We start from the raw sequence: 20,103 nt of genomic DNA on the forward strand, positions 1-20,103 counted from the left end.
CCTCACACCATGTAGATTATAAATTTTAAGATTTTATTTATTTGACACAGAGTGAGGAAGAAAGGGAATACAAGCCGGGTGAGTGGGAGAGGGAGAAGCAGGCTTCCTGCTGAGCGGGGAGCCTGATCCCAGGATCCCGGGATCATGACCTGAGCCAAAGGCAAATACTTAATGACTGAGCAACCCAGGCATCCCTATAATATAAATTCCTTATGAATCAAAAACATGAACTGGAAATCAAAACTTTATAACTTTAAAAAAATACATAAGAATATGTTTACAATGTTAGAATAGGGAAGAAACAAATCCTAAGTGAAATGTTCAACAATTTAGATGCCATTAAAATATAAGTATCCCCATAATAAAAATTAGTACACCTAAGTAAAAAGATAGGACAATGTTTGGGAAAAGACATTTTCATGTAACACAGAAAAGTTTACTACCCAAATAGATAAATAACTTCTACAAATTCATAGAAACAGAAAAGCAACTAGTTTAAAAATAATAAAGGCTGTAGATAGGCAAATCACAAAAGAGGAAAAGTGAATGACCAAGAAACATAAAAAAAATGTTAAGCTTCACTAGAAATTAGGGAATTGAAAATTAGAAAAATTAGACACCATTTTATATCCATCAGATTGGAAAAGTTTTAAGTTTGAAAACAACATGATGGCAAAGATTTGGGAAGCAGGAACTCACAGGAACTGCTCATACGAATGCAAGCTAGTCAACCACTAGGAAAGCAACTTGGCATTATCTAGCAATGTTTATGAGGTACACATACCTTAGAATGCCACAATTTCACATCTAGGTACTCTTGAGAAAAATCTACTTAAATGCATCGATGAAACACTTTTTTTTAATAGTAAAAACTGGCAACAACCTAATTGTTCATCAGTAGGAGAATGAATTAATAAATAGTATTATATTTAAACAATGGAACATTATCTAGAGTTTGAGCAACTAATCAGAGCCATGTGTCCATTTGGATAAATCTCAAAAACACAATGTTGACTAGAAAAAATGTACAGAATGGCACATCATTTATGAAAACTTAAAAGACTGTGGATATTAATAAACGCATTAGTAAACAAAATGTGGATAAATACCCAAGACTGTTTTTCTCCAGAGAATGACAGAGCAGAATAGGATCAAGAAAGGGGGCATACGAAAATGTAATGATTTTTTTTTCAACTTCATAAAAACCTAGGCCAAATACTGGAAAATGTTAAAATTAATTAAATGTGAGTGGTAGTAGATAGGTATTCCTTAGAGTCAATTCCTGTTTATTTGAAGTAACCCTTCCTCTTTTTAATGAAGGAATCTATGCATATTGCACTAAAAATGCCCATCATGTCTGTCTGCTCACTGCTTTATACTGTGGGTACTATCCTTACCCATACTCCGTATCTTACCCTATACCTTCTCACAACCCTGGAGTCATAGCTAATGGAACTAGAGATGTTTTCAACTAAGAAATCCCATTTATGCTGGCCAATGGCTTCCTGAAGAACAGAGACCTGAACCACATAGATTTCTTTCCTTGATGTTTGGAATTGATGTGTATTCCCCAAGTGGGAAGAAGGTCTAAAATGTCCTCTCTTTGACGTCTGTGCCTGCCATTTTGGGCCATATGCAATCTGAGGAGGAAGATGAACCAGGTCTAAAGAACTAGGCAATACCATGAAGAGAAGCCTCGGTTCTCGATAGCTCTTCATTGTTTTATAGAGCTCTCCAATTCAAGTTAGTGTAAAGTTCAATTAAACTTTGTTTTCTGTTTGTGGATTTCATTAAATATCTATAATCCTACAATTATCTCCTCCTTACTCCCTTTTAACTTGGGCTTCTGATTCTGTAGTCTAAAAAAATTGTTTAGAAAAGATAAGTAATAGAATCTTTAGTCAATAATCAACATGACAGGTGAAAACACATTTTAATGATGAGGGAGGTAGAAAGTAGTTTCTGAATATTAGAAGATCCTGATATTTCATAAAACTAAAATAGATTTCTAAAAAAAAAAAAAAAGAATAACATCACTTGGGAAAAATTTTACTTGTCAATATTCTCAACTATACCTCACCACTTCTGCCCATTTGCTACCCCCCCACTGCTGTCTACAGAGAAGGGGCCAGTATAGATTTGGAAATGGTTTGTGCTACTTTGCAAGTGGCAGTTAGACTTTCAGGAATTTGTGAGCTATTTGCTAAGAATGGCCATTCTTAAAAACTGAATTATAAAAACATAATAAAATAACTTGTATTAAAAATAAAGGAAATATATCAAACTTCTACACAACAAAAGAAAACTATAACAAAATGAAAAGGCAACCTATTGAATGTGAGAAAATAGTTGCCAATCATATAAATGATAAGGGGTTAATACCCAAAATAAATAAAGAATTCCTAAAACTCAACAGCAACAAGATAAAGCAAAAAACCAACGAAATAATTGAAAAATAGGCAGAGGATCTGAGCAGACATTTTTCCAAAGAAGATATAGTGAGGGCCAACAGATAAATGACAAACTGCTCAAAATCACTAAATATCATGGAAATACACACTGAAACCACAGTGAGATATCACCTTTGTGCATTTCTGGTTGGAATATAAATGGATGTAGACATTGTGTAAAACAGTATGGAGGTTCTTTAGAAAATTAAAAATAGAACTGCCACGTGATCCAGTAATTCCATTTCTGGCTACTTATCCAAAGAAAACAAAGACCTAACTTGAAAAGATATGGGTACTCTCATACTCACTGCATTATTTATAAAGGCCAACATATGGAAACAACCTAAGTGTCCATCATTGGATGGATAGAAAACATGAAGATGTCTATCTATATTTAGTGGAACATTATTCAACCATGAGAAAGTATAAAATACTGCAATTTGTAACAACATAGATGGGCCCTGAAAGTATTATACTAAGTGAAATAAACCAGACTGAAAATGACAAATACTGTATGATCTCACTTACATGTGGAATCAAAAAAAAAAAAAAAAAACAAACCCAAACAAATGAAAACCAGAAAGAGCATTCATAGACAGAGTGGTTGCCAGAGGCAGGGACTGTGTTTGTTGGGGGAAATGAGGGAAGGGAATCAAAAGGTATACACTCCCGGTTGTAAAATAAATAAGTCATGGGAATGTAATATACAGCATGGCAATTATACTTAATAATTCTGTATTGCAGGGGTGTCTATGTAGTTGTTAAGCATCTGCCTTTGGCTCAGGTCATGATCCCAGGGTCCTGGGATCGAGACCCACATCAGGCTCTCTGCTCCTCAGAGAGCCTGCTTCTCCCTCTGCCTTTGATGCTCCCCCTGTTTGTGCTTGCTCTCTCTCTTGTTCGCTCTCTCTCTCTGTCAAATAAACAAATAAATAAATAAAATCTTTAAGAAAAAATAATACTATATTGCATATCTGGAAGTTGCTGAGAGAGTAGATCTTAGAAGTTCTCATCACAAGAAAAAAATTCTGTAACTATGTATGGTGATGGATGTTGACTAGACTTTCATAGAGATTATTTTATAATTCACACAAATACTGAATCATTCTGCTGTATGCCTAAAACTAATATAATGTATGTTAATTATACCTCAATAATTAAAGAAAGGAAATACTCAAAACTCATCACTTCCTAATTTTTTTTTTACATTTTATTTTACCTATGGCTTCTGAGCTATTTGCATCTATTGTGTTTTTTTTTTATTCAAAATGATCTCTTATTTTTAATTTTTTTTTTAATTTCTTTCTGGTGTTCCAAAATTCGTTATTTATGCACCACTTCCAGTGCTCCATGCAATACAAGCCCTCCATAATACCCACTACCAGGCTCACCAAACCTCCCACCCCCATCCATATTAAGGCACGACTGCATATCCCTTCTTAATTTTATAGTCAATAGTATCTTTCACGTTAATAGCTTGAAATTGGCCATGGTAGGAGTATCTACAGCACAGATATCAGCAAATACCACACATCAAGACTTGATTTATTATTTTGTTGATTGTCTAAATTTAAGAAAGTTATATAGAAAATCTTAATTCAGATTAACTAAAAAGGACTGTTGTTTATAGCTGTCATAAACAGTATAGGAACTTGAGGAAATATATTTAAAAAACTATTATTCAATTTAGTAAAGAAGTTGCTCATGTTACTGATCCATACCTACATGTAAACTACATTTATTCATCAACTGCAACCATAGGCTGACTGTAGATACCAAGAGTTCAGCACAAATCAATGAAAGTATTCTCTGAGAATCAGCTGGCTACATGGAATTTACAATAAAGGGTATTACATATTTTATTATTTGTAAGTGTGTGCTACACATCTATTATATCAATGAGATTTATTATATATATGTGTGTACATATATACATATATACATATAAATAGATATATACATATAAACTATATATATTACATCAATTATGTAATTTCATAATTTATGTATGTATTTCATATGTATTTTATATGTATTTAAATATATAAAATAAATAAATAATATATAAACCATATATTTATTATATAGTTTATTATATATATTATATATATAATATAACATATTATATATATATAATTATATATAGTTTATTATATATATATTATATATATATAATATAACATATTATATAACATGTTATATAATATAACATATTATATATATATAATATATATATAATAAACTATATATATATAGTTTATTCCAGAAGCAGCCTTCTGCTTATATATATAAATAAATAAATAAATAAATAATATAAATATAATATATAATATATAACTATATATTTATATTTATATATATAATATATAACTATATATTTATTATATATAGTTTATTATATATATAACATATGTAGAACATAACATTATAATAATAATATAATATATATTATATTATAATAATATATATTATAAACTATATATATATAGTTTATTCCAGAAGCAGCCTAGAAGGGCCACACTGAAATTATATAATCGATGGAATTGTTAGAGATAGGAAATAACAGACTTGCGATTTATTAATCCTGAGAATTGGGCATATTTGAAATAGAAGAGGTAAATGCGGAAAAAAGCAATGCAAACTAGCATTTAAATTTTTTTTTAAAGTTTTATCTATTGAAGTAATTTCAACATCCAATATGGGCTCAAACTCAGGATTCTGAGATCAAGAATCACATGCTCTTCCAACTGAGCCAGCCAGGTTACCCCGTTTCCATTTTGTTATAGAGAGAAGAAGAGAGGGAGAAGAACGAAATTTCTGAGCAGCTACCAAGAGAAATTTGGCTAACAGTCTTTAGAATATTTCGCTGTGAAATGTAATAGAATTCCCCTGAGAGACTTTAATAAAAATTTACATTGTTTTCATTTGTTTAGGTTTTTGTGTTCCTTTGAATATATACCTAAACTTAGAGGGCCATGGAGCAGCTGAGTTATATTTAGGTTACACAAACATTTTGATCATAAAATTATTATTTAGAGTCAATATAGGTTCACTATAAATAAATTCTACCAAATTGCCTTTGTTCCTCTTATGACACTAGTATAAACAACTAGTGTAGCTTGACAATAACAATAAAAGTGACAACAATACAACTATTACTACCACTAATTATTGCTTTTATATTACTGATTGCTGTCCTACATTCTTTACATGGATTAATTTGCTTTAAAATCACAACAACCTCATTATTTTACATATCAGGACAAGAAACAGGAAAAGTAGAGTAACTTGCTCTAAATCACATAGGTAGCAAAATCAAGGTAAGATTAGAATCCAGGCACTCTAGCCCTGAAGATCATACTGTTAGTGAACTATATAATGCTGTAACGTTGACCAACATCAGCAAGGTAGGATAAAATTCATCTTACTCTTAGTTTCCAAAGGGCACTTAGAGATCAGTTTAAAGATAACTGCATGTCAGGATGTTGGAAAACTGCCTGTATCACATATTGTTGAGTGATTTCATAAAAGCATTTATTGAGCATCTGGTTGTTTAACAGAATGTCACAGACTTTTCAGAAGAGATGAAGATGACGATGAATAAAACATGATTCCATTGCAAAAAGCTTAAAACCCAGATAGTCACTGCTTTTATCAATCTTTTGAATGAAGTCAAGAGGTAAATCAAATACGTCCCCAAACTGAAACAGTTAGGCTTAAAGTAATTCAAATTCAAAAAGCTCCTAGCAGTTTCCACTAGTATTCTGAGCTAATATATGTCACAGGAATAAATGTATAGGTTTGTGTAGTATTTGAAACCAACTGCATAAATATAGGACTGGGGAAAAATCTGTTTTTATAGCAGCTTTTATATAGTGCATCTAGAGGTTTTAGGATTAATCTGAGGACTCAAGTATTATTAAAATTTGTGATGTACTCTTAGGTTATAGTAATAGAAATAACATGCCCAGAACAAGAACTTTTTTTTCCTTAATGCTCTGTGTGCGATGGGTAGCCATCTTGGCGGTATTTTGTTGTTGTTGTTGTTGTTGTTTAAAGTTCAGACCATAACATTTTAAGAGGGTCATTGAAAAATGTGACTGGGGCAAATGGAAAGGGTAACTAAACCAAGTCATATGAAGGATGGCTGAAGCAACAGGGGATGTTTAGCCTGGACAAGGAAGGCTCAGAGAGTATACGGGATCAGATTCCAAAATATTTGGAGGGTTGTCATGTGGAAGAAGGAGTCAACTTCTGAGCTGCTCCAGAAGGCAAAACTAGCAAGAGAACTACCTGAAGGTTACCTCAGGTTAGTAAAAGAGAGTTGGAAGTGCTGAGCTATTAAAAATGGGTTGGACTTCCATGGGCTAAGGAGTGGGGTCCTAAAGAAGATGCTGTGAGGAGGGCTCAGGGTGGGCTGCTGAACTGCAACCTGCTGAACGATCTTCCTAAGTGAAAATACTGTGATTTATAATGGCACATCACAAATAATTCCCTCAAGTTGTAGAATACGTACACCAGAAAATCATACGTGAAAATTACAATTAACATATGAGTAGCAATTATCTTTATATTACTCCTAGAAACAAAAGAAGCGGTGACATTTGGGTCATGAGAAGAGAGGAAATAGATGGCCTACGCAATTGCCTCTGTGCAGAGAAAGCCTGGGATTTAGGGGCAAAAGCCCAGGGAATCTGCTCAAGAGAGAACAGAGGGTTGTTTTGATACAAAGAAATGAACAGAGAAGGAATACAAGATTTACCCTGGATGCAGCTTTAAATCCTTCAGCACAGCGCCTTGCAGTCATAAAAAAGCAAACATAAGTCAGCAAAACCTTTCCAGAGGTGATGACTAGAAACAGAACATACCACTCTCATCTAGATAAAGGCTACATCCATGTACTGCATCTGCAATGCGGGCCACAGACCTTCCTCTGTAAAGAGGCTTTTTTTTTTTTTTTTCAGCCTTGGCGGTAAAAGCAGAAAATGCAACCAGAATGACAGCGAAAATCCTGGCATATGGATCTTCAGGTAAATTACACAAACCAAGTTAATTAACGCAATTGGCAAGTGGATGCCTACTGATGGAGTATTTAAAGGGAATCCCACCTAGGACAGGAGAAGCCGAAAGGAGCCAGTAGAAGGGACCAAACTGGTTGAATACAGGAAAAAAAAAAAAGAGATGAGGTTGAGATTGCAGACAAAGCTCAGTAGAGTCAAGAAGAGTTAAGGGGAACAGACCTGTGCCCAGTTGAAAAAAGCCCCAGATAAAATCCCAACCACACTATGCAATTTATTAAAAGCTGTTTCTTCCCCACTAACCAAGCAGCTTCTACTAGTCTGGAGCATTCTTTCTGACTTATTTCATTAACATTTCCTTCTTTTTCTGGAGTGGTCAGAGCCCCAGGGAATCTCTCTCTCTCTCCCTTCCCCCCAACCAGTGGGGCATTGAATGAAAGCCAGAGTGTTGTCTGTATAAAGAGAAATTGCAAAACCACAAATTGCAGAAAATCGTTACTGCCAAAAATCGAAAGGAACACACAATATCACCATGCCTCTTAAAAAGCAATTGCGCATTTTACAGGCCTCTGGATAATTCAGGTTTGTTTGGCAACTTGCTCACCCATACCACCCAGAAGACAATTCTCTTCCACCAGAGGCAGGGGTCCCAAAGAACATTTGTAGTTAAAAAGAAACAAAAAATGTGGGTGCAAGTCTTTCCACGGGCCTGTTTTGGCCCAATATGGTTCTATTTTATTCCATTGTGTAGTATTGATTTTATGGCCCCAAGTGTGCCCGCTCCCCACCCCCAAGAATCCCAGGGATTCCCGCTGAGACAGAGAGGGCCTCTAGTAAGGATGGAACAAGAATCCCTTAAAGACACAAAGCACTTTTAGATGGCAAACTCCTCCCCAAATGTTACCTTATGTGATTATCACAACAACCCTTTCACGGAGGCAGGAAAAAAAAAAATGCTTTCCTTTCTCTTCCTCTAACCCGTAATAAAGACACTTAGAAACTGAGGGGTTAACTAACATTCTCAAAATCACACCACTTCAGAGGGAGTGATCTGGGAGTCAGACATAAGCCTTCTGAGTTTTCATCCTGAGTTCCTTCCATCACCCACCCCCTTTCTCCATGGGGGCATATCTTCCTGACTTGGCTGCAGCAGAGCTGGGATTTTATGTGGCCCATACACATTTCCAGGCCCCTGACTTGGAAAGCTTCCGGCCATTCACTACAGATCAAGCCTTGTCTGAATGTGTGCTGATTAGGTCGTTTTCCATTTGTATTGGTTGTATAACACAATCATCATTAGGACATAATGCCAACTCCTGAGGGGCTGATGGAGTCTGGCTGCCAAAATGAACCGAGTCACAACTGCCTGGTGATTTTAATGCGTTTCCATGACTCCATGGGTCAGACCAACTTTCCACCAGTTGCTCAGATGACGCGGAGAGGTGTGGAGACCTGTTTTTGTCTGGATGGTGCGGAACTTGGTGCAAGGTTACTTCTCAGAGTATTTGCTAATAAAATAGGGCACCAAGCACTCTATATGTGCTTGAGGGAAAAAAAAATGCGAAAATAAAGCAATCACAAATTAATCTCTTAATGTGAAACAGCTAGCTAACTGTTTCTGGTGCTCTCTGCTCCCCCCACCCCACCACCCAGATACAAGGTGCTCTCAACCAACTTTTTGTTGTTGTTGTTAAATGATGGTGAATTTAATTTTAAAAAATTTTTTAAATTTATTTGACAGAGAGAGAGATCACAAGTAGGCAGAGAGGCAGGCAGAGAGAGAGGGGGAAGCAGGCTCCTCGCTGAGCAGAGAGCCCAACGTGCGGCTCAATCCCAGGACCCTGGGATCATGACCTGAGTTTAAGGCAGAGGCTTAATCCACCAAGCCACCCAGGCACCCCTCAACCAACAATTTGATAGAGATCTGAGGGTAGTAGTCACATATGTGTTTATAGTTGCATACTTGCAGTTAATGACTGAAATGCTATCTTAAATTGCCTTTCATCCAATTTTCACCATGAACACAAACCAAGTATCTTTTAGTATTTAACATTAAATCATTTAAAACCAGTGACAAACCTAAATGGACAGATACTGGGTGAGAAAGCTTCTAAAAATAAATATGCAGGAAAGTAAACACAGACTGTTCTCCCAAACAATTTCTTTGTTCAGCAGAAAGAATACAGTCAAGGGCGTCTGGGTGGCTCAGTGGGTTAAGTCTCTGCCTTCGGCTCAGGACATGATCTCAGGATCCTGGGATCGAGTCTTGCATCAGGCTCTCTGCTCAGTGTAGAGCCTGCTTCCCAATCCCCTCGCCCCCGCCTGCCTCTCTACCTACTCTCTCCCTCTCTGTCAAATTAAAAAAAAAATACAGTCAAAAGTTAACACTTGTACAAATAAAATACTTAGGACAGCACATGAAAAGGGAAACAGCTCATAAAATCTAACAAGACTTTATAGGTAAAAGCTGCTTAAAATATTCATAACATTCAGGTGTCTTGATAATGCAATAAAGAGCAAAGCAATATAATCCAGAAATTGATATTTAAAAGAATTCCAGTGACTGCATAATACTTTGACATAAAACCTAAATGGCTTTAAGGGTGGATGTTGCTTGTACTGGTGTTTGACTATTTGGTGTATAGCAACGGGATCCATTTATTCTAGAGAGAAAAACAAAGGTATCATCCAGGGAAATCAGCAAAAACCAAGTTTTTCTTGCATTCAGCTAAATGTCTAGCTTCCTCAGGGACTGAATGATTCAAAAGAGAACTTATTAGAACCTGCATAATATATGTAATTAGAGTGAGACCTTTAGATTCTCCTGGGTCCAAGAATGTCTAATTAAATCTTTCAGTAACTACTCTCATGTATCTTCCATTGGAAACTGTATGAATGAGGAGCTGGGAGTTGATGTACATTCTTGGTTACCTGGCTTGACCTTCTACCTATGGTTGTTGATCTCCTACTTACTAATCTGTAGTGACAAGCAACTCACTACCATTCAAGCTACTTTTGAATAGTTAGAGTCTTTATATTGAATTCATATCTATCCCCTGTTTTTTGAACTCCGGTACTATTCAAATTATTCCAGAGACAGATGTAACATTCATATTTCGAACTCCCAGTTCGGACCTGGTTTAATTTTATTTGGTATTTTAAAACAGAGGTTGTTTCTAATTTGGTACAGACACTAAAAGTACCAAGAGTAAAGAAACATAATACATGGGAGATTCATTCTAGAAAGAACATGGGTTTACAGCATGGCTGCAATGCAGTACACAAAGGAAGGCAGGCATTATCAAGATAACTACTGTGCTATTAAATATGAAACAGTCTGTGACTATGAGGAACAACTGGGCAAAGAGTAATAAATTAGACACCTGAGAGAACCTGAATATTCAAATGTTTGGTGTCACATGATCATCACATACAGAAGAACACCACCTAATTTTTCCTCCTCACTTTTTTTCTAACTTTTTAGATACAACGTAGTAGCAACCGTGATCAGGTTCAATCTGTTTCCCAAGCAGTTGGTGAGATGCTGCACGATGCTAGACAGAACCACAGTGTGAAGGGGCAGAATCACACTGCGACTGCATTTGTTAAGCCAGACTTCAAAAAGGCAGCAATGTGAGATGGGAACCATAAAGACGAGGAGGTTTGAGGAATTACAACTGAGAAGTAGGTATCATTTCAAGAAGAAAATGTACTTACATTTTGCTGCAAGTAAAATGCCTGTCTTTAAAGGGCAGCTTCTGAAACAAAGAGGGAAAAAAAGTGTGTTAAAAAAAAACAAAGCAAAACCGTAAACTAACCCATTCCAACTGAAAAAGGCATTGGATTGCCTTTCAAGGTATGTCTGCTGACTGAAAACATGAGGAGCCTGGAGATGAAAATAGTGTAATTGGGAGAAGTAGCCCACAGAGCAAACATGGAAGTCTACTGCCATAGCTCACCGCATGCTCAGCTCCCTGCCCCCAGAACATCCTAGAATTTCGAGAGCCCTTGACACTCACTTTGTCTCCCATGCCTGGTCCTGGGGAGAGAGAAAGAGGAGGGGTCTAGTTACCTTGTTCCATGGCTTAGACTCAGTATTCTCTTGCTTCTGGTTTATACTGACATTGCACCTCATGCTCAGAGACCCAGTTCTGACACATTGTTCCACTAACTTAAACTCTTCCTAAAAATTATGATCTTCTTGATTCATGCTTATTTGGGTAAGTGGATAAGTTTTCTTTTCCAAGAAGTAAAGAGCTTTTCTGAGGAGTACTGGGATGGGGGGCTTGAAATCAATGCCAGGTTTTTTTCTTGTTCAAGACGGCAGTAAAAGAAGACACAATTAGACTGTGTCTATGCTGGGAAGGAGAGTGCCAATTGTGCGTGCTATCTGTTCAGTGTGGCCACCTACCAGACAATTCAGCTTGCTTGCAAATTCTTTTCTGGGGGGGATTGGGGGATATATTGTGAGGATATATATCCAAAGGGGTACTTTTCAGGGTAGTAGATTTAATTGGAAATGGCAGGTAAGTCCCTATGATTGATATGAACAACTTGCATGCTGAGATTCACATGATTCCAGGTCATCTCTACGACTGAACATTCAAGTCATGGGGTCCTCAGACCTACAGAAAGACCCTGTCATGCCACCCACATGGCTCTGGATGAGTCAGATTAGTCTCCTCGGTGAGCAGTATTTTTCCAAGCTCTGCCATTTTTCATAATAGTGTGACTTTGGCAAATTGACTCGATGTTCTAGGATTGATAGAAATAATAATGAGTTGTTTTAAGAGTTAAATAAAATACATGTAAAATAGTAACATAAGGCTGGCCTATCTAGTGTTTTACTGTGATTGTTATTAGCAGAAGACCAATTTGGAAAGCCAGATCAAGAAGATACTGTAAGTCTATGAAACTGGAGCTAGAAGGGTGGCTATGGAGAGAGTTCTGCTTGTGTGAGATGTGTCCTCTCTTGGCAATCTGTGCCGTACGTACCATTGTCCCAAATCTCCCTCCCAGACTGCCTCCCTCCACTCTTCATTTCTCCAACTGCTGAGTACAATTCAAGTTAGATCAACAGCCACACTGGAATATCCCTAAATGTTTTGGCGAACCACCTAACTCCTCATTTCCTATCCATGGAGATGGTTGGGGGTGAGGTTCCTAATTGACAAATTGTTGAATTATTGAACTATTCGGCCCAGAAAGAATTGGCATAATTCTTATTTCACAGTAGGTGCTTGATGCATTTTTACTGAGTTGACGTTTTTAAATGTCTCCTATGGTATAATTCAATAAGATGTTCTATGCGTCACTTCCTGGAATGAGTTAGGGACACTGCTCGGACATACAATATCCACCCCCACCTTTCCTCCAGACCAAAAAGTATACTGAAAATTCTTCTGAAATTGTGTGCCCTTCAGTTCCTTTGAGGAACTTGTTGCTAGGAAACAAATTTAGACAGCTCTCACCTGCTGAGAAAAGTTTTTACTACTGCTTCAGATAACAGGTTCTTCTTTAGCCATGAAAGTATTAACAAAGAAAACGGTCTGTTACTTCATGGATTCATTGGACAAGAGCTCTTCATTTGGGCAACAATTTCACAGCAATATCATTGATTACTTTGAAAACTATACAGAGCTATCCTTGAGACTACATTATAAAGTCACCTAATGCAATGTACTGATGATTTTTCTTGGGGTACAAAATAAATAAAGCAATCACGAACAGTGTGGGTGGTAGTGAGGTTTTACAGACCACAGAGAAACATAAAGCTTGCTTTAGCTTTTCCAAGCTTATCTCCACATTTGAAAAAGAAAAACCTGAATTTTTCAAGAACAAAGAGATCCCCCAGAATTATTAATAAATTCATTTGCTAAATGTATATTCGGTCCCTGGTTATGTATAGCATACTGTGCTAGGCTTGAGGACTACATTGCCTGCTATCATAATAATGCTTGTTTGATAGGGGAGAGAGCTAGACATTTTGGAGGGACTGTATGGTGATGTAATGCAAAATTATAGGGTGGTCAGTGAGGAGGGTAGGTGGTCTTTGATGATCCAGTTTAGAAAGAGAAATCAGGGCAGCCTAATTGGGGGAATGTTGGGATAACATCTGAAGAAAAATACCTATTTAATAAAAATGACTGTTAACATTGCTGAGTCTTAATGCATCAGGAACTGTCCTATGTGTTTCTGATTCACCTATTACTCCTAATACTCCTAATGCTGGATCTCCTCTTCACTTTGGTCAAGTATTCATTAAAACCTGAGACTGTGTGCTACAGGCACAGGGATCTGATGGTGACTTTGAGAGCCTCTGCCCATGGCTCCCACTCTGGAGGTGGAGGCAATGGTGTCAGATGGCCATGAGCTGGGAGTCTCGGTTCTTTCACTGACTTCCGGTGTGACATGCAGTCAGTTATTGAATGTTATGCTTTTTATACTTATGAAAGCACACATATAAGCACCATCTTTTTGTATATCTCAATCCCTTTGTCTATAAAATGCAAGTAAGAGTAGCACCTGCACCTCCTCTGAGACTGTCGTGCGTTTTGGAAGAATATGCATATAAAGTGCTTGGCAGAGACTTTGTCCATTTTAAGTGTTTCACATATATTAGTTATAATTATCTTGATTGAGTCCAAACAGAAAAATCACTTTACCAAGAACTGCAATTTCCATTTGGAGCAAAATATTCTGCACTAGTTCCTTAAATGGTTACAAGGTAATATCATCTCCAAATTCTTCTGTGTCTGACTTAAAGTAGACTCCTCTTTAAAAAGTCACAGTTGATTGTTTTTCATGATTTTTTTTTTTTTTAAGATTTATTTGAGAGAGAGAGACAGCATGGTGGGGAGGGGTGGAGGGAGAGTGTAAACCTCAAGCCAACCCACCACTGAGCTGAAAGATTGATGCGAACTTGATCTCACAACCTGAGATCATGATCTGAGCCAAAATCAAGAGTTGGATGCTTTACCAACTAAACCGCCTAGGTGCCCTCTTTTTCTGATTCTTAATAATTTTGCTCAAAGTAATTTTTAAATTTTTTCCCATTAGATTTTTAAGAATTTTGTAAACATTTCTATTTCGCTTACGGTATTGGAGTTCCACTGTTTTTTTTTTTTTGTTTTTTTTTTTGTTTTTTTGCCCTGTTTCTAGTCTTGACTCTGCCTTTGCCAAGACCTCAGCAAACCCTTCCATAGGCTTGCCATATTTACCTACAATGGCTTCTTGTGTTTTGATTTTTCCTAGTTTTTTAACAGTTAAAAAATTTAAAGCAGCAATTTTTTTTTTATTTTTTATTTTTTTATTTTTTATAAACATGTATTTTTATCCCCAGTAGTACAGGTCTGTGAAGCAGATACCCTCCCCAATGTCCATAACCCCACCCCCCTAAAGCAGCAATTTTTTAAATAGAAAATTGGATGATACTTAAGATTACTAAAATGAAGGGAAAGAGTTCATAACCTCACATATTTATTCTGAAGTACGTAAAGAAGGGAATATCTTGCCTGACTCTCCAGCCCCATTTCCCAGAGATAATTACTGTCAGTAGTGTGTGAGGGTATCATTCTCAACTGTTTTTTATGCTTATGAAAGCAAGCATACATACATACATCAACCTTTATACCTATACACATATGTTGTTAAAGTGTTTTCAATAAAAACAAAGTCAGGCTGTGTAATTCTTTATGCTATGCTTTTTGTTCTCTTACTAGTATTTTTGTGGAGCTACATTCCAAGTTGGTATACGTAGATCTCATTTTTTTGAGTGGCTAAATTTATGGACATGCCCTAATTTATTTAACCAATCCCACATTGACTGATCAACACCTAGGTTTCTTGTGATTTTTGCTGTGATAATGAGCTTGGAATGAGAAAAATTAGTTTTTAGATTTATGCTCTTATACTGTAGGGTAGTTCTTAGAATTGTGAATACTTTATAATAGGATATATGCAGCTTGATATTAGATGCAGAGTCCCAGATTACTCTTCAAAAGGTTGAACCTATTCACCCTGTTCCAACAATAAGATGTTATCCTTCATATGTATCTTTCACTTTGCACTCATAATTTCTATTTCTTTGAGTTTTTCTTCTCCAAGTGATAATTCTTCCATCTGAGCTTCAAGATACTTAATTCCATTTTCATCAATGTTTTTGAGTTCCAAGAACTCTTTCTTTTTCTCAGATTGCTCCTTTATAATAACTTCCCTAGTGTCCCCAGGAATTTACATAACTTTCTCTTAGTGTTCTTTTTATTTTTTCCTTTAGGGATACCTCACAGAGAGCTACCTATTCTGATTATGTTGTTCTTTGCCCCTTCAAAGGCTGAGTCCCTTTTAATGCTTTGTGCATTTTCTCTCCCTATGAGATCTGTTATATGTCAGCATACACCCAGGCCTCCTGACCCATAAGGGAGGAGGGCCCTCAGCACATATGTAGGTAATCTGTGGGGATCTCCTAAGTAGTAGTAGCCTTGCAAGTGGTAGCAGGTAAAGGAAGAATCTTTTCTTGGTTAATGGGCTGATAGGTTAGCACCCCTCAACTGAGTGGCATAGGGAGGTCTCCGAGTTCTCAGGATCCTCCTGCCAAATGTCAACTATGAGTTATCTTCAAGGGGTGCCTGGGTGGCTCAATTGGCTGGGCATCTGCCTTTGGCTTGGGTCATGATCCTGGGGTCCTCCCCTCAGTAGGGAGTCTGCTTGTCCCTCTCCCTCTAACCCTCACCCTTGCTCATGCTCTTACTCTCTCCTCTCTCATAAATAAAAAAAGAGCTCTTTTCAACTTATATTCAACTGATGTAATCTTTGGTTATGGTCTTCCCAGTAATGAAATATAAAACAACAATAAATCAAAAAATAGCTCCTAAACAATAAAGAAATTTCGATATTGAAGCCAAGCTGACATGTCAAACCAAGTGTATACTCTCCTCTTTAGGATAAGGACATTAAGAGACTCATACAAACATGGCACTGGCAGAAAGCATGCCAATAATATTATGAACTGTAGTCTGTCTTACATATGGTCATATTTTGGCAAAGTGATTATATTGCACAAACTATTCAAATAATGTATGTTAATTATCAATAGCAGTAAAGTAGGTGGCCCTTTTTTTTAGCCAAACATGTACTTGTTTATCAAGTACATATCAGATATTTAAAATGTCTTCTAGGTATTAGATATAAAACACTGACAAAACATAGTGATTATTTTATCACTACGGCATTTGCAGTCTTTCTGTTGCATGAAAGACCTATGAGAAAATGATTCTCCAATTACAGTGACATATGGTAACTACTATAATAGAGCTGGGCCTGGGGTACTATATAAGCAAAGGAGATTCTTTCTAAATCAGATTAAGGCAGATTTTTCCAAAGAAGGGTCAAAATGGGTATATGAAAAGAGAAGTTAAATGTTCAAGTAAGTTTGGAAAACACTGGGTTAAAGATAGGTAAGTAGGTCTTTCTGCTGGAGTTCAGCATTTATTTCAAATTCCAGGGAGTGGTAATGTCCCAAACGTATGGGGCTGAAGAATCTTTCTTGGAAGCATTCTAAGGGACACACTAGGGGAACAATGGCCTCGGTAATCCAAGGGAACTCTTCTAGAGGAGGAGTGTCAGATCTGAGGCTCCAAGATGAGCAGGTGCAAGCCGGAGGAGGCCGGAAAGGCCACTCTCAGCAGAAGAAAGGCACAGGGGGAGGGCCTGGACCATAGTGATACTAAGTAGCCCAAAATAGTGATGCTAAAGAATTTCATGGGACAAAAGTACAGAGATAAACAAGAGTCAGTCAAATCACTCCGTCCAGGTAAAGGCTGAACTTTACCCTGAAAGCAAGAAAGGTAGTTAAAGGTTAGGACAGAGGGGAGAAGTATAATGGATCTGCTTTGTCGAAAACTGTCACCCTGGTAGCAGCAGAGCTGCACGCTGCAGTGAAGTCAGCCTGGAGGAAGGAAGAATGGGCAGGAGGAGTTCTGGATTCACCAGTGTCAGTGTTGAGGGAATGAGCTGGGTAGGCCCTTCTGTTTCCCAGAATATATTCCTCAGTTTGCAAATGCAATTCTGGCCTAGACCTTGAGTAGGTGTTGTGGGAGTTACATTCTGATATAGAAAGAAGTGAGGGCAACTGAATTCCTAAGTGAGAGGAGGGCACCCTGTGGAACAGCATGGGACAGGGGACAGGGGGCAGGGGTGGGGGCGCTGATCTCTTCCAGAAAAAAGAACAGTGAGAAATTCCTGCCGGCTGGGAAGATGGAGGGCCTGGAATGACAGGGGTGCTTACTATGCAGTCCTAAACTAGTTACTGCTCTGCAGTGGTAATAGACTCCTCCATTGTCCCACAGTCTTCAAATGGGACCCCACGCTGGATGTGGCTGTGAGAATGTCCTCTCCTGGGGTCTGGCAGATATTCACAGCATGGGGTTTATGTCACTGTCCTCACTTTGTCACCTTCTACCCTTTCTTCTTATATTTTCCTTTTTTATTCCCCTCTTCTTTTACCATATCCTATAGCAAAATCTTTCATTCTTTGAGGTTAATTTCTTTGACTGGAATTACCAGTAAACTTAATTTTTCTGGGGGCTGCTGGATTCCTGAAGTGCAGGAGGCTAGAACGTTCAGGCTGGACTGCACAAAGATCAGCACAGAGATCTCTCACCTGGTATCGCTCTTTACAGATGAGTAAACCGAGATCTGGAGGGCTGCAGGGCTTTGTTTTAGGAACACAGCTTATTTACATCTTTTGGCTTCTGGTTTTGCTTTTTCTAGCAGAGCATACTGCCTAGGAAGTCATCTCTTTCTGATTAGCTGATACTAGTCTCTAGAAAGGTCCCTGATTTCTGCATTAGTGGCTTCAAGGTAATAACCCTGCCAGAATAAAAAAGCAGAATACAAGCTACTTCCCTAAGGGTTCACTCCAAGAATGTCTTAAAACTCCAGTTACACTCAGATCTTTCCTGTACGACATCTTTAAAATATTATCTGGCTTGGAATATTTTCTACTTCTAAATGCTTCTCAAATTTTGATCTTCCATCAGCTGACAATATTGGCTCATAGAGCCCTTTCATGTCTCCTAGGCTACTATCCAAACTCTATAATTAAATAATGAATTTCTAAGGATTAATTATTCACATGCCAAAGAGATGATTTTTGGTGAGGGATGAAGTATCTTTCAAATCTGCTTTAGAGAATATGAAAGCTGATCGATGGCCAGTGTTTACATATCTAGCCATCAATTTTAACGAAACATTTCCTTTGAAGTCACAAAAAATCATGAAGTCCACATACATAAAATTTAAAAATTATATTGAAGTTTTTTTTTATAAAAGTGACCTCAATTGATATTGATCTAAAACTCTTCCAACGGGAGATCCATGGCTCAAATTCCTGTGAACTGGAGCATGAACCGGAGCACGAACCGGTTCTTGTCCTCTGCAGTGTCTAGCTGAATATTCAACACATGGTGGCTATTCAGTGCTTAGTGGCTGACGGACCAAACAAGAACCTGTCTGGCCAGCAGCCTCTCTTACCCACACTGCCTCTATCACACATACCTGTGCCTGGGACAAGTTCTGTAGTTTGTGGGGCTCAGTGCAAGCATGAAAAGGTGGGGGCCCTCATTTTAAAATGACCAAGACCTTCAAGACAGTGATGACAGGGCACTAAACTACACACAGCGCTCTGTGCTACTATGGCAGGTGCCTGCCCATGGAGCTGGCCCTGTGTGGGCCCGACCAGCTTCTCGGCTTTCTGATTCATTCAGGCCTGGTAACTGCACCTCCTGGGCCAAGTGAAAACCCATGCTTAAGCTTCCTTAGCCTCTTCTTTCCTGTCTCAATCAGACCCCTCTCTCTTGGGTCCATGCCCTTCTATCTTCCCTATAATGTCCCTTTCCTGGTGCTTTCTGGACTCCTAGTAAGGTGAGAAAGCTCACTGCTGTCTTTGCCTTCTCACTCCACCTAATTACCTGAGTGTAAACAAGGCTCTTCTACCTCCACACTTGCCACTGTTGTTTCAACTTTCAAAGTAAGATTCCAACTGCTCTTGAGCCCTAATGGCTCTTCCAGACCATGGGCTATATTGTTCTTGCTCCACAGAATTGTTAGCACCCTATTTTCCCATCTTATCCCCTACTTCAGCTGCTCCCCATGTCTCATGTCTGCCTCCTTTGGACTCCAACGTGGGGCCCTCAGCTTTTCCTTGCCTCCCACCTTTCTTGGTACCTGTAATGTGTGCGAGCATGACCCATCTGGCTCCCTGACCTGGTTCAGTGACTTCCACAAGGCTGCTGATCTTAATACTCACTGGCATATCTCAAACCTCAGTATTACCTGGAACTATTTCACTTATAAGATGCATATTCTCATCACTGGACAACTTGAAAAATACAGAAAGGGGAAAAAAAAAAAGCAAAAACAAACAACGTCAAAGCCAATCAACCAAATAAAAAACAACCACAGTTCTACCATTCAAAGGCATCCACTGTTAGAATTTTAGAAACCCTCCAACATCAGTCTTTTTTCTATGCATAGAAAACTGAAAACCTAAGAGTTGTGATGAGTCTTGTCACAGAAATAAGGGATGTTACTCTCATATGGGGCAGCAGATTAGGACTGTTTATTAGGAAGGGCTA

At 37.8% G+C, this 20,103-nt stretch overlaps 1 protein-coding gene across 2 annotated transcripts in view; it reads right to left on the reverse strand.

The window, feature by feature from the left end:
* ANKFN1 (ankyrin repeat and fibronectin type III domain containing 1) overlaps positions 1-20,103 on the reverse strand; it is a 489,950-nt gene that overhangs the window by 241,682 nt on the left and 228,165 nt on the right. For both annotated transcript variants that reach the window (XM_032320627.1, XM_032320628.1), the window contains one exon: positions 11,186-11,226. In XM_032320627.1, coding sequence (XP_032176518.1) covers positions 11,186-11,226 — 41 coding nt within the window. The remainder of the gene's footprint in view (positions 1-11,185; positions 11,227-20,103) is intronic.

This window comes from Mustela erminea, chromosome 18 (genome assembly GCF_009829155.1).
Source record: "Mustela erminea isolate mMusErm1 chromosome 18, mMusErm1.Pri, whole genome shotgun sequence".
NCBI classification, from domain to species: Eukaryota; Metazoa; Chordata; class Mammalia; order Carnivora; family Mustelidae; genus Mustela; species Mustela erminea.